The sequence below is a fragment of the Podarcis tiliguerta genome, assembly GCF_965153285.1.
Source record: "Podarcis tiliguerta genome assembly, chromosome: 5".
Taxonomy (NCBI): domain Eukaryota; kingdom Metazoa; phylum Chordata; class Lepidosauria; order Squamata; family Lacertidae; genus Podarcis; species Podarcis tiliguerta.
This window is the reverse complement of record NC_139538.1, coordinates 24,568,323-24,583,264: the sequence shown is the minus strand read 5'-3', so window position 1 is coordinate 24,583,264 and position 14,942 is coordinate 24,568,323. Positions and strand designations below refer to the sequence as shown.

General features: G+C 42.2%; 1 protein-coding gene across 1 annotated transcript in view; it reads right to left on the bottom strand.

The window, feature by feature from the left end:
* Positions 1–14,649, bottom strand: part of LOC310677837 (uncharacterized protein) — a gene marked incomplete at its 5' end in the record, with an annotated part of 47,386 nt that extends 32,737 nt beyond the window's left edge. Inside the window, 2 exons of the mRNA XM_083441025.1 lie at positions 12,895–13,001; positions 14,468–14,649. Coding sequence (XP_083297151.1) covers positions 12,895–13,001; positions 14,468–14,649 — 289 coding nt within the window. The remainder of the gene's footprint in view (positions 1–12,894; positions 13,002–14,467) is intronic.
* Between the last annotated feature and the right edge of the window lie 293 nt (positions 14,650–14,942).

Genomic DNA, 14,942 nt, shown 5'->3' with positions numbered 1-14,942 from the left:
TACAGTGGTATCTCGGGTTAAGTACTTAATTCGTTCTGGAGGTCCGTTCTTAACCTGAAGCACCACTTTAGCTAATGGGCCTCCCGCAGCTCCCGCTGTACAGTGGTACCTTGGGTTACATACGCTTCAGGTTACATACACTTCAGGTTACAGACTCCACTAACCCAGAAATAGTACCTCGAGTTAAGAACTTTGCTTCAGGATGAGAACAGAAATCATGCAGTGGCAGTGGGAGGCCCCATTAGCTAAAGTGGTGCTTCAGGTTAAGAACAGTTTCAGGTTAAGAACGGACCTCCGGAACAAATTAAGTACTTAACCTGAGGTACCACTATATATAGAAGCAGGTTCATAGACAGACTAGGCTCAGGGAGTCACAGGTTCAAATCCCCATGTGGCTGTGAAGTTAATGACATCACCTTGAGCTAATTGCTACCTCTCAGCAGGGCCTACCTCACAGGGTTATTGTGCGAACAAAATTTGTGGTGAAGCATGTATACAAGCCTGAGCTCCTTGGAATATTAGTAGAATAAAAATGAATTGATTAAAAATTATTTATCTTTTTTAAACAGAGCATTTGTTTTATTGTGGAGCACTATGGCAAGCATACTGCTGGACTGTCTGTCATTTCTTTTGATTCCTCAGATCCTGATTTGCTGTTCTTTTGCATATATATTTTGTATGCTTACCTGTAGGGGCCTATACTTTAGCTGTAATGGGTGAGAAGAAGATATTTTGACATTTTGGTGCTGTGTAACCTATTACAAGTGGAAAGGTGTATGATCATATCGTAATACAAATATTTTCTCCTTTTTTTTCAAAAAACAAGCAAGCAAATAGCACATGCTATAGCTACAGTGTCAAGCCAAGCACATGCTCATTGCTGTGTTTTTAAGCAGTGATTTCTCTGGGAATGATTGTGATACTAACATTATAGGAGCAGGCGACAGAAACTTACTGAATTATCATAAAGCTTACAGAGAAGCACTCTGGCCAGAGTGACCTACTGACAACCAGCACCGTTTGTTTGCTTTGTGCTGCCTTCCTTCTGGCATTCCACTTAATGTGCCCAGAATAGAAGCAGGCGACAGGAACATTTGGCACCATGCCCCCATATGGAGGATAACTGCTGTGCAATAATAATAAGATAGCTGTGCCTCTGTCCACATTGACTGGGCAAGGAATTGCCATGGCATCCAAGTGAGTTTGAAGAGCAAACTGAGATGTGCCAACCAAACCGCCCGGGAGCAAGCAACCTCTAGTTCGTTTCAGGCTCCCCACTTCTGTTTTGCTGCTGTTGTTTCAGTTTATGGCAAATAAGAGCAGCTGTAGCTGACCATCCCAAGGACTGGACCCTTCTAGCAGATCCAAAGGCAACAGCAGCCCACTCCAGCTGCACCCCCAAAGTACCCCACTTTGGGTCTTTGTCATAGGCTATTGCCATTGGGGGGACTGCCGCCACTAGCAGTTGTGCCATGGTCATTTTCTCACAGGTTCACATTCTTAAATTCAGTTCTCCGCATTTCCACATCAGGTTGGGTATTTATTTATTTATTTATTTATTTTACAAAGAAATTCCTCATGAAAATTTATCAGCATTTTTAATGCACATTTTTCCTAATATGCACATTTTTGTATGCAGCTTTGACTAATGCAAGTTTTTTTTGAAAAGCATTTCCTCTAATATAACACATTTTTAAAAATGTCATCTTCACTAATACATGCAATTCTATGCACACTTTACCCCAATATATCAATTTGTGGTACACATTACTTGGCTGGAAAACTGAGCTGCAAAGTTCAAAGAAATGCAAATTTTGAAGAAGGGTGCTCTTTTGGTTTCCGAAAGTGTGAGTTGTGTAGGTTTGCCTTTAACTATAAACTGAATTGAATTCATCCCCCATTCCTATGGAGCCACCCCAATGAACACAATATTAGCCTCAACAGTGACAGAGCCTCCGGCCACTACTAGAACTTGGCAGATAGGACCTTGGCTTATCCTAACCCCCTTGAGTGATGCAGATTAGGGATTAGGACTAAGTGATTTAATGCCATCTTCATGAATATCCAGCAATTTCTAGGTGCCTACATCTCACACTGAAGCACTGTTTACTTCCCCCACTCCATATGAAATTTGATTATTGGATTTGTTGAAAGCATGCCCACCAGTGTCCTCAAACAGATTATATCACTGTACTCCTCTTAAAGCATGGCATAACTGTTATATATTCAGTGGTCTGTGTTTGCCTGACCTTCAGTCTGGACTAAGGATTCTGAGCCCCTGTGTTCTGATTCGATACCTGATATCCAATCACAGAACATCTCATGATTTGGGCCTCTGCCATTGGCCCTTACACTCTGAGTCATGATTCGCAGCTTGGAATCTTAGACAGCCAATCATGGTGGGAGTGGGAGTGGCCTAGGCCTTCAGAAATGTATATAAGCAGATGCTTTGCCCTTGTTGTCCAGTTCTGTTAGTTCAGTAAAGGTTCTTGTTGTTATCACTGTGTCTTGCCTCGTGGGAACTCACCTACACTTCAGTAACAATACAGGGTACATTAATTTTACTCTTACAATGGTACCTCGGGTTACATATGCTTCAGGCTACATACGCTTCAGGTTACAGACTCCGCTAACCCAGAAATAGTAGCTCGGGTTAAGAACTTTGCTTCAGGATGAGAACAGAAATTGTGCTCCAGTGGCGCAGCGGCAGTGGGAGGCCCTATTAGCTAAAGTGGTGCTTCAAGTTAAGAACAGTTTCAGGTTAAGTACGGACCTCCAGAACGAATTAAGTACTTAACCCGAGGTACCACTGTACTGGTAAAATTACTGCATCAACAGTAAAAGAGTAAAAATTACTGCATCAACAGATTGCAAATAGTGCCTGCCTTTTCTGTACTGGGTCCTTTAAACTGGTAAGCAAGTTAGTGGAAGAGGATTAAAAATGAAGACTTTTTCTCTCCTTGTTTAGTATGTTTGATAGCAAGACTTCCACACACACCAGCACATAAGGAATTATTTTTGAGATGTGCTCTGTAGCTGCTTTAATGAGAAGCTTATCACTTTCCTGGAATGGATTTATCTGAGGACAAAAAGTCCTAAGCCCCAATCTCTTCGTGGCATTTCAAATGCAGCAGACACCATAGAAACATTTCATAAAAGCAAAAGCCTAACTAGCCTCGCATACTTTTTCTTGTTAGTCTGGCCTGTATATTAGAGCAAATTTCAGCATGGAACAAGATGTTAATGATGCAGCTGGCTGTGTGTAATGAAACAAATGCGTTCGGAGATGGACTAAAAGCATTTCAATTGAGCCACTCGCTATTTCTGATGATTGCCCAGTCTCCGGCAATTTGTTTTGCAAAGTCACAGGTCATGTCACGCCGTACTCCTCTGCTCCTCTACGATGAAGCGTAATTCTAAAGAGAGAAAGGCACAAATTTAAACTCTGGCTCTGCCACAATGGCCAAGGCCTTGAAGCTTGCAAGAACTTCAAAACTTTTGTAAAAAGAGCATAACTACTGCATCCATGCTCTTGCCTGCCTGAAAACAGAATGGACTGTGGTTCTTGCCTGCCACTAGCACCACATTATCTATATTGCACACCTCTTGGAGATCAAGCAGTTGCTCAACCTTCTAAATAGATAAATAAATGCACATAAGCAGATCTCTAAAATGAGGCTGAATGTAGAAAAACAGGCTGGTTACTCTAGAACAGGGATAGCCAATATGGCACCCACCAGTAGTTGTTAGACTCCGACTCCCATCATTGCAGACCTGACCATTGACCAGGTAGCTGGTCACGGCTCTAGGAGGTGGCAAGGGAGGAGAAAGGGTAGCAAAGGAGAATGATAGGGGTACACATGAAGCAAATGCATGTGGGGCCAAGACACATGGTAATCGCAGACAGGCAAGAGTCCCAAGGCCAGGGTGCACGGGCCAATAACCCACGAAGGACAAATGCTACCAACTCTATGAACCAGCACTTGGGATCAATAGAACTTTCAGCCAGATGGAAGCAAGCAACATTTTATCTGGACTGAACATCCCCAGACCCTCCTCTTTTTGTTTTGTTTTCATCATCCACAGTCTCCACTTTTGCTATCACCAGAGCCAATCTTCTGGCATCACAAGGCCCCTCTTGGAGACCTGGCAACTCAAAATAGCAGCTGTTTAACAGCAATCCGTCAATATATTGACGTGCAAGAGGAACTGGTGTTTCTAGCCTATGCTGCTGCGCTCAAAAAAGCACAGAGAGAGAAAAAGGGAGAGAGAAATCCTAAATTCACCCACCCACCCCCATTGGAATGAGAAGTTGCGCAACATAATATTAATAAATCTTATGCAGTTCCCTTTTTTACGTTTGCTTTTAAAGATGTTCTAGCGCTTCTTTCCCATATTTCATTCTAATGTGATTTTCCAGGAATTTTATGTGACTCTCTGAACTATGAAATGTGTGCCCAAATTGTTCAACATTTTTCTCTTACTTTGTTCCAAAATGTAACATGCGGTCTCAGGTTGAAGGGTGAAATAGATAATGCATGGTGTCCTTTCTAAGCCATACTGTTTTATTATTGTTTATCAGAGAAATAAGAAATAAAGCTCTGCTTCCTCCTTCATGTGACTTGGTTATGGGTAGCAAGCAGTGTCTCAGCTCTTACACTGGCAATAGTTATTAGAAATCGGGTCCTCCCTTAAAGAGGGCACATGTTGCGATGAGACCTGGCAACCAAACCCTGTGTTGTGGATGGGTTCGATTGAATAGCCACAACACCCAGTTGGTAGGTCCCTTGATGCTGGGTTTAATCAGGCCAATGGGACGCATGCTAAACGGATCAAGGGATCTATATATACCTCTGCATGTGACCCAGAGCTTCCTCTTTTGATGCGTCCATCGGAACACTCGCCCACCTCTCCCTACATTTAGGACTTGCGTGCTTGACCTTGCTATGCCGCCGTGTGTCGTCTGTCGTTGGGACAGGGGCATGGCAGGAATTTCCCCCACTTGGCTGATTGGCTGTGGCCATTTGGGTTTCACCTGCCGTGTAGCAAATCATCACAACTTGTAAGGTTGCTGATAGGCTCTGGTTCAGGTGATAGGGATGAGAGAACACTCTCACCATCCCTATGTGAAGGGTATTCCATTAAAGGAATCCAGGGGCTCGATGGTTTGGTCAACCCCTGTGAGGGGGTTGTGCCCGAACCTGAGTCCAGGGGGGCATTTGGGTAGCGGAGATAGCTTGTTCCCAGCTTTCCGCTTATCCAGATGTTCACCCTAGGCTGACCTATGCTGGTGCCCTGGGTCAGCGCTACCTGCAACGGTGTAGGGAGCTAGTCGAACCAGAGCCTATGCAACCACTCACTTGCTGTAATCAATAAAGTTGTGGCCTAAATTCTGCCAAAACCAGACCAAAATTTGAATCTTGTCTGAATTTATTTAAGGGGGAGGTTTAAAGGTCTGAACACACAAGTGGATACATAATTCAAAGTGGATTGCAAAGCGGGTTGTATCCAGCACTGCAGAGACTATTAATAGAGTCTCTTAAATAACACAGAGAGAGTCCAACGAGAAAAGTATTTACTTTACTAAGGAAACTGAACAAAACAGTGTATAATCTGAGGAGAAATAAACCAACAGATTTTTGTTATTCTAAGGCCTTGTTGTTGTTTTTTAAATAATATTTATTAGATGTTTTAGTTACAGAAAGAAAAAAGGTAAAAAAAAATACAGAAATTCAACAAACAATACATCAAAAGTAAAAAAAATAAACAATACCACAAAACAACAAGAAAAAGCAAAAACATTTAAAAACACATCCAAATTTCATATCTTTATCTTTCATTTGCTTGTTTCCTCGACTTCCTCGCACCTCCCTTTTTTGTATTCTGGTTCAAATTAGCTGGTTCAACAAATCCTTTCCCTCTTTCTCAATTTTTGTTCTATAATTTATCCTAACACAATTTAACTTTAAATTTTCCACTTTAGTGCATTAACAATTAATATTCATATAGTTCTTAATAACACTTCTGCTAAAACCATGTAACTTCATTCCAATATTCTTCTAACATTCATTAATTTTGCAATATTTCTGTAAATATACTTTAAATTTTTTCCAATCTTCTTCCATCGACTCTTCTCCCTGGTCTCGGATTCTGCCAGTCATTTCCGCCATTTCCATATAGTCCATCAGCTTCATCTGCCATTCTTCCTGAGTGGGTAGCTCTTGTGTCTTCCAATACTTTGCGATGAGTATTCTTGCTGCTGTTGTGGCGTACATAAAAAAAGTTCTATCTTTCTTTAACACCAATTGGCCGACCATGCCCAGGAGAAAGGCCTCTGGTTTCTTCAAGAAGGAATATTTAAATACCTTTTTCATTTCATTATATATCATTTCCCAGAAGGTCTTAATCCTTGGGCACGTCCACCAAAGGTGAAAGAAGGTACCTTCCGTCTCTTTACATTTCCAACATTTGTTATCGGGCAAATGATAGATTTTTGCCAGCTTGACTGGTGTTATGTACCACCTATAAATCATTTTCATTAAATTCTCCTTTAAGGCATTACATGCCGTAAACTTCATACCAGTGGTCCATAACTGTTCCCAGTCAGCCATCATAATGTTATGTCCAACATCTTGTGCCCATTTAATCATAGCAGATTTCACCGTTTCATCTTGAGTATTCCATTTCAACAGCAAGTTATACATTCTTGAGAAGTTCTTAACTTTGGGATCTAACAATTCTGTTTCTAGTTTTGATTTTTCCACCTGGAAGCCTAATTTTTTGTCCAATTTATATGCCTCCATTATTTGATAATAATGAAGCCAATCTCTCACTCTATTTTTTAATTTTTCAAAACTCTGCAGTTTTAGCCTGTCTCCCTTTTGCCCCAGAATTCGGCCATTTGGCCTCCATATTGAGTTTTTTCAATGCTTTCGCTTCCATTGGTGACAACCATCTTGCGGTTTTGTTTTCTATACCTTATACCTTATCCAAACATTAAACAATGCTTTCCTGATAATGTGATTCTTAAAGGCCCTATGAACCTTGACCTTGTCGTACCACAAGTATGCATGCCAGCCAAATACATTGTTAAAACCTTCCAAATCCAAAACATCAGTGTTTTCAAGAAGCACCCATTCTTTCAGCCAGCAAAATGCGGCTGATTCATAATAGAGTTTAAGGTCTATTCTATTCTAAGGCCTTGTACACAGCAGGAATACATTCAACTCAACATACAGAGAAAAAACCCACTCAGAACTATGCAGCCAATCAGGGCATGTGCCACCTCAGTGAAGATCATGCTACTCTTTCTGGCTGCTAAGCAACACCTCCACCCATCTTGGCTAGTTGACTTTAACACTAACGGAATTAATCCTTAAGTTACAAATTGATTGATCTCACACAAACAGTGTTTGACCCATGCAATGGGACTTCACCTTCCTCTTCTCTCCTCATGTCCCCTCCCTCAAAGAAATCTTCTTTTAAGGGGTCTTCCAACCCTCTGGAGCACAGCGACATTGTGCAAGTGGAAGAGGTACAGCGACATTGTGCAAGTGGAAATCTGTTGCACAAGCAGAACGGCAACATTTGACACAATGCAGAAAGTGTCCCCAAAGAGAGTAAGAGGTAAAGGATAGAATGGTGGTTAAGAGCTAACCCAGAAATATTACTTCGGTTTAAGAACTTTGCTTCAGGATGAGAACAGAAATCGTGCGGCGGCAGCAGGAGGCCCCATTAGCTAAAGTGGTGCTCCGGGTTAAGAACAGTTTCAGGTTAAGAATGGACATCCGGAATGAATTAAGTACTTAACCCAAGATACCACTGTATATTGCAGTGACCAGAACAAAGAAGTGCAAGAAATGGAATGTTTAAACCATTCTCCACCATGGGGGAAAATTGAAACTTTGTTCTGTCATGGTCAAGGAACTCTGGGCATGTGGTTTTGAGGAGGTAATTTCTCCCATCAATGACCAGCACCAGACCTGCTAAGCAGCAGCAAGAAAGTGGCCTCATGCGCCTTCAGCCCATACCCTGAAACCATATTTTAGCATCAGTAAAATCTAATTATGTATCATGTTGCTGAGAGGTGAAAGGATGGCATAAAATAAATTATGCTTTATGGATGTTTTCATGCTTTCCCTATGCAATACTAATCTTCTGCTGGAAGAGACAGACAATATACAGACCATAAAAGTTAATTCCACTCAGGCTAGCATTTATTATTATTGTTGTTGTTCTGTTGAGTGTTTCTCTTTTATAAAATGATATTTAGAATATTAACAACACATTAGCCCGACATCAATTGCAGACGAAGTCAATTATTAAGAAGTCAAACATCATTGTGAGTTACTGATAAATAATAACTGCTGTTGAATATTCCAGATCTTCTTCTCATTTTACGATCTCTGAAATTTGCAAGGATGTGTTGCGCACATCAGTTATAAAGATTTAACAAGTCTGCTCTAAATTCTCTTTTTAAAACAAACTGCTTTATACACAGCAATAGATGGATGAGATTTGGAGAATTCATTCCTAACAGTCTAGACATTAACTTTCATTATACCAACATAATACTTTTGCTTTGTTTTTGGTTTTTTAAGTTGTGTGTCTGTTTGTTGCCCTGGGCTCCTTGGGGAGGAAGCACAAGGTATAAATTCAATGAACAACAACATCATGATCATCAATGCCTATGCATCTCTTGGGGAATACAAGCTGTATCTTCATATCCTTTCTACAACCACTTGTACTACTGGACATTACGCAACATTTCAACATACAGTGACAGACACCCTCACTTAAGATAGCTGTTGGGTAATGCGGCCACAATATTAGGGTGAGTTATTGGTTAAATCCCTCCTTGTATTCCTGCTATTAACAGCTTGTGATACCATTTTTATTTACCAGCAGCAAGATGTTACATTTATTTATTTATTTATTTATTTATTTTGTATTAAACCCCTCCCCCCCTTCATTCCTTCTTGAGGGAAGAGCGGAGTAGACCCACTGCAATCTAAATAAACTTTGGGTCTGACCTCCGTTTTTTAGAATGCTAGATTTTCTAGGAAAATACAAAGTGGTAAAGAACCCCTGGATGGTTAAGTCCAGTCAAAGGCAACTATAGGGTTGCGGTGCTCTTCTCGCTTTCAGGCTGAGGGAGCCGGCATTTGTCCACAGACAACTTTCCGTGTCTTGTGGCCAGCAGGACTAAACTGCTTCTGGTACAATGGAAACACCGTGACAGAAACTACAGTGCACGGAAACGCCATTTACCTTCCCGCCGGAGCAGTACCTATTTATCTACTTGCACTGGTGTGCTTTTGAACTGCTAGATTGGCAGGAGCAGGGACCGAGCAACGGGAGCTCACCCCGTCGCGGGGATTCGAACCGCCAACCTTCTGATTAGCACGTCCAAGAGACTCAGTGGTTTAGATCACAGCACCACCTGCATCCATGTATATGCATATGTATATATGTATATGTATATGTATATGTATGTATGTATATATATATATACACACACACACACAGTGCCACACTATATCACATTGTCTCACCAAAAATTTCCATTAAGACAGCATTTTGTCAACTTGTCAAGCAATGGTTTATGATGAGAGAAAATGGGGAAAATGTAAGACTCGCAAAAAACAGTTGCCCACCAAACAACATTCTCCCATACTGACATGTTTGGAAGAAGAACTTTACTATACATTGCTGGTTATTGTTTATATTAGAGGCTAAAAGGAAATTGGAAGTTAATTGCTGGAAATCTGTGTTTATGATTACAGTGGTGCCTCACAAGACGAAAAGAATCCGTTCCGCAAGTCTCTTCGTCTAGCGGTTTTTTCGTCTTGCGAAGCAACCCTATTAGCAGATTAGCGGATTAGCGCTATTAGCGGCTATTAGCGGCTATTAAAGGCTTAAGGGATTAGCGGATTAGCTGCTAAAAGGCTATTAGCAGCTTAGTGCCTTAGAAAAAGGGGGTGGGGAGCGGAAAAAAATCGTAAGAATCGCAAGACATTTTCGTCTTGCAAAGCAAGCCCATAGAGAAATTCGTCCTGCGAAGCGCATTGAAAAACGGAAAACCCTTTCGTCTAGCGGGTTTTCCGTCTTGCGAGGCATTCGTCTTGCGGGGCACCACTGTAGCACTATTCAGTGCTTTTTTCTGGGGGGACACATACCCCTAAACATTTTGTGAATGCTTTTGTCCATTTACTGTATTTGTTTTTCCTGATATTAACTATAAAATGGTGATTTTCTTGAGTCAAAATGAGAGTACACCTAAACATTATTTTTAAGGGGGGAGCACTGGCACTATTCCAACAAGCTGTTTGATTGGCAAAGCAGAGCAGAGCAAAGGTAGAATGGCAGCAACTTCATTTGCTCCAGTAGAGTTTCATCCGGGATTAATTTAGCCCACTATTGTTTGCAAATGATGGATGTCCTATTTAATTCAGACTCAATAGAAAAACAACAGAGTGAACCAGACCAACCACAGTGAGGTACAAGGAAACAATTACGGCAATCATCCCCATCCTCAAGATGTGCTAAAATAAAGGTTGGAGAAATTATCGGCAAGTTGGGTTAATAGCAATACTGGGAAAAATACTCCAAGCAATAAGTAGAAAATTGGTGTGGAAGAAGATGCAAGAGAACATAGTAATTAATTGAAAACAACAAAAGTGTACTTGAACAAGACCAGGTAATATAAATATAGAACATGTTCCAGTGACGTTGCCCAGCTGCTCTCTAGGGTGGGCTCCTTCATCTTGAATAGTTTTATAGAAGAGAGAATTTGAACAGGAGTAACATGTTTGCTGAAATACCCTCTTCTATACAACTATTCAAGGTGCAGTAGTTCTATTCCATTTTGCATCTGGTCCCCCAAAACCAATCACTTAAAAAAAAAGTCTAATTGATTTCAGTGGGAGAATTAAGTACATGTGTAAAGGTAAAGGGACCCCTGACCATTAGGTCCAGTCATGGCCGACTCTGGGGTTGCGGCGCTCATCTCGCTTTACTGGCCGAGGGAGCCAATGTACAGCTTCCAAGTCATGTGGCCAGCATGACTAAGCCACTTCTGGCAAACCAGAGAAACACCCGGAAACGCTGTTTACCTTCCCGCCAGAGCGGTACCTATTTATCGACTTCACTTTGACGTGCTTTCGAACTGCTAGGTTGGCAGGAGCAGGGACCGAGCAATGGGAGCTCACCCCGTCGCGGGGATTCGAACCGTCAACCTTCTGATTGGCAAGTCCTAGGCTCTGTGGTTTAACCCATAGCGCCACCCATGTCCCTAAGTACATGTGTCGTTTTCTCCTACTCACATCAGTAGGACTTACAAGTGCTTAGCACGCAAAATATTAAAATATGTCAAATTCAAGTTAGGTTGTGTAATCCAAAGCCAGAACTGAAAAACCATCCTCTTGCTTCCAAAGGGTAGAGGGCTACCACCCATCTCCCCAAGCCTATTGAAGGGTAAAATTTCATTTTAAATCCAGTTTTCCATATTTCCACATCAGTTTGCATTTTGTTAAGTTCCCAGCATTTAAGGGTGCAATTCTCTTAATATACACATTGATGTATGCGATTTTGCCCAATATAGTCTTTTTGGGGAATCAGTGTTCCTAAATACTTTTGTATGTCATTTTCACTGTACACATTTTTATGTATGCTTTACCCACATATAAGCATTTTGGACACATTACTTGGCTGGAGATTGTTGATATCCATCTGTCTCGAAAGACAATGGAGTGTGTTTCCAGGGTGAAGTCAAATTGCTGCATTAGCAGTACTGAAGTGACCTCCCTGAGGCACAAGCCTGGGCTGTGTGTGTGGAGGTCCTGGGCTACGCTACCCAGATGTCAAGATTCTCCTTCTTGGCATTGCCAATGTAGTCCAAATGAAAACAGAGCAATATGTTTGGCACCAGCTTGGCTTCAGGAGTTGCCATAAGGAGGCGGACAAGGCACTAGCCAAATGTCTTAGGGACCCCACTCCAGATTTCTGTAGGGTTTACTCCTTAGCCTTTTCTTCTCCTGAAGATAAACCACGAGGCAACAGAAGTTGTTATGTACTAAGCTTGGATCCTAGAACAATAGGCAAGTAGGATCCTAGAATGCAACAACTGATTGGCCTGCAGGAAAAGACCAATCAGGCTCCAGGAAGGAAGCAGAATCAGCCAATCAGATGGGACTCATTGTGTAAACAATGTATATAAAAGCCTGAGGTTTGGGGGGCAAGCCAATCACTGTTTTACAAGCTGCAATAAAGAGCATGAAATCACTACAGGACACCAAGTATATTTCAGAAGTTTAGGATCAGAGTTTTCCTTCTCTTTGATGGGCTTCCTTCCAAGATGGATGAGCTGCATCTGCCCCTCACTTCCCTCTACAGCACATGCAGAAACCATCTTCTTGACCACTGGCCCCACTACAGTGGCACCTTGGTTCTCAAACTTAATCCATTCTGGAAGTCCATTCCAAAACCAAAGCATTCCAAAACCAAGGCACACTTTCCCATAGAAAGTAATGCAAAATGGATTAATCCATTCCAGACTTTTAAAAACAACCCCTAAAACAGCAATTTAACATGAATTTTATTATCTAACAAAACCATTGATCCATAAAATGAAGGCAATAAACAATGTGCTGCACTCACACAATCAATCAATTAGTAGCTGAACTGGGTTCCACACAGTCACAAAAAAACAAAACAAAAAGAGCCTCAAAAACAAAAATGCAAAATAAATAGCAAAAACAGACAGACCTAAGCATAATACTCAAAATGGAAGTGTGGCACTCAAATTGGAAGCATAACACTCAAATCAGAAGTGTAACACTCAAAACGGAGCACGTTAGGCTTCTGAAAAAAAAGTTCGCAAACCGGAACACTTACTTCCAGGTTTGCAGTGTTTGGGTTCCAAGTTGTTTGAGTACCGAGGCAATTGAGAAGCAAGGTACCACTGTATTGGTCTCTTCAGTTTCATCTTATTGGCTGGAGAACTGCATGGCAAAATTCAGAGAAGTGTGACTCTATCAGAAGTGAGGGAGAGGTCACCATAACAGGGTATCAATGTGATATGGCACTAAAGGCACCAGAGGGGCCAAGAATTCTGACTGATGGGGCACAGTGAAGGCTGGTCCAAGCTCTGCATCTGTCTGCAAACTTGTATAGCAATGCCTAGGTACTGCTCCCACTCAGGTTGATGACAGAGAGACTTTGCAGCAGACGTGAGATTTGTGACTCTGCCTTTCTCTTCTCTTCCCCTCCTACATGCAGCAAGCATGCCTTTCGTAAGAAAGTGCTGAGCACGCAAAGAGGCTGTAAAGAAAAAGAATCTTGGCATTCATTTCTCATTCCAGTGATATCTCTAATAAGAAGTTCAACCAAATCTGACTGCAGCTCTGGATAAACAGTTCTGCATTAATAAATACAAATTTGTTCTATGCCCAGCTCATTAATCATGGAAGAACAGAGCTTACAGCATTGACACATTTAAACAGAAGGGTATTTTCTTTGCAGAGCTCACAACATAACTCTGGTGGAATTAGGATTCCCACCCCCTTCATGTTAAATGAACAATATTACATCAGCATCGTGTTACACAGAAGTGTTGGGTGTGTGCACATCAGTCGCTGTTGACTCTGCATCGCTGCTTGGAGAAGATTCATCTTGGGCAAAGATGTATTCCAGCTTTCCAGAACACCAAGGTGTCCAAGGCTCCACTGCTAGACACAGAAGCTCAGGATCTGTAGCTTAAGAACATTCAAAGACCTGTATAGTACCTATATTTGTGTCTCCAAGTTGGCTTTTTTACTTCTGGGGAGGGAGACCTATGAGTCTCCTTGGAAGAAGTTCTAAAGTGCATTTCAATTTCTGACTTAGCAAACAGATGTGCAAACACATGCTGCCAGACTACTCCCCATTGAATATACATGAACAGCTGCTGAAAAACATATGTCACCCTAGTTTCAGCATCAACAGCAAACTGAAGGAGTGTACTTGTATTGGCTTGATAGGATATATCCATCACTATCACCGCCAGCATAATTTTATAAATAATGTAGGTGTCGATTAAAGATCCCTTATCTGTACAGTCATACCTCTTGTTACGTTCGGTTCAGGTTACGTCTTTTCAGGTTGCGTCCCGCCGCGACCCAGAAGTACTGGAAAGGGTTACTTCCGGGTTTCGCCGCTTGCGCATGCACAGACACTCAAAATGACGTCACATGCATGCGCGGAAGCAACGAATCACAACCCACACATGCGCAGACATGGGTTGCGTTCTGCTCATGTTGCGAACGGGGCTCCAGAATGGATCCCGTTCGCAACCAGAGGTACCACTGTATTTTGTTTTAATGCTAACTATACACCCATCATTACGCATGATGGGTTGTTGTGCACAGTCACGGCTTATACACTTGCAAGCAGGCCTGTGATAGGGTTGGGTGCTATGCACTCCTCTAACCTGATGCAGACATTCAGCACCGCGTAGATTCCCGCCTGTCCGCCCACGCGGCGTCCTCTACAGACGAAGGCTACGTCGACGCGTGATTCCCCCGCCCAAACCCCTTGTTGGGAGGGCTTCAGAGGCTGCCGGGGCGGGGGAGGCGGTGTCCGCGAAATACTAGGGCAGATCACAACCCACATGCAGTGCCCAGACCCTACTACGTCAGGGAGGTCTGCCTGAACCTCAAAAACCACAGGACTCTGGTGGGATGCTCAGCATAGCGTGTGTTGGACTCAGCTTAAGGTGTGAGCAACTTTCTCTTTCCCTGCAGTTTCTACAAATCTGTGCGTTTCACTCGTGCAGGGATCCGAGCGCCCCGACGCCAGCATCCTGCCTTCCTTGCAACTGGGGTGGTAGAAACACAAACACGAGTGGGAAACAAATACGCAGGATTTTCCAACTTTGCAAACGGCACTTTCCGGGTCTGTCTTTC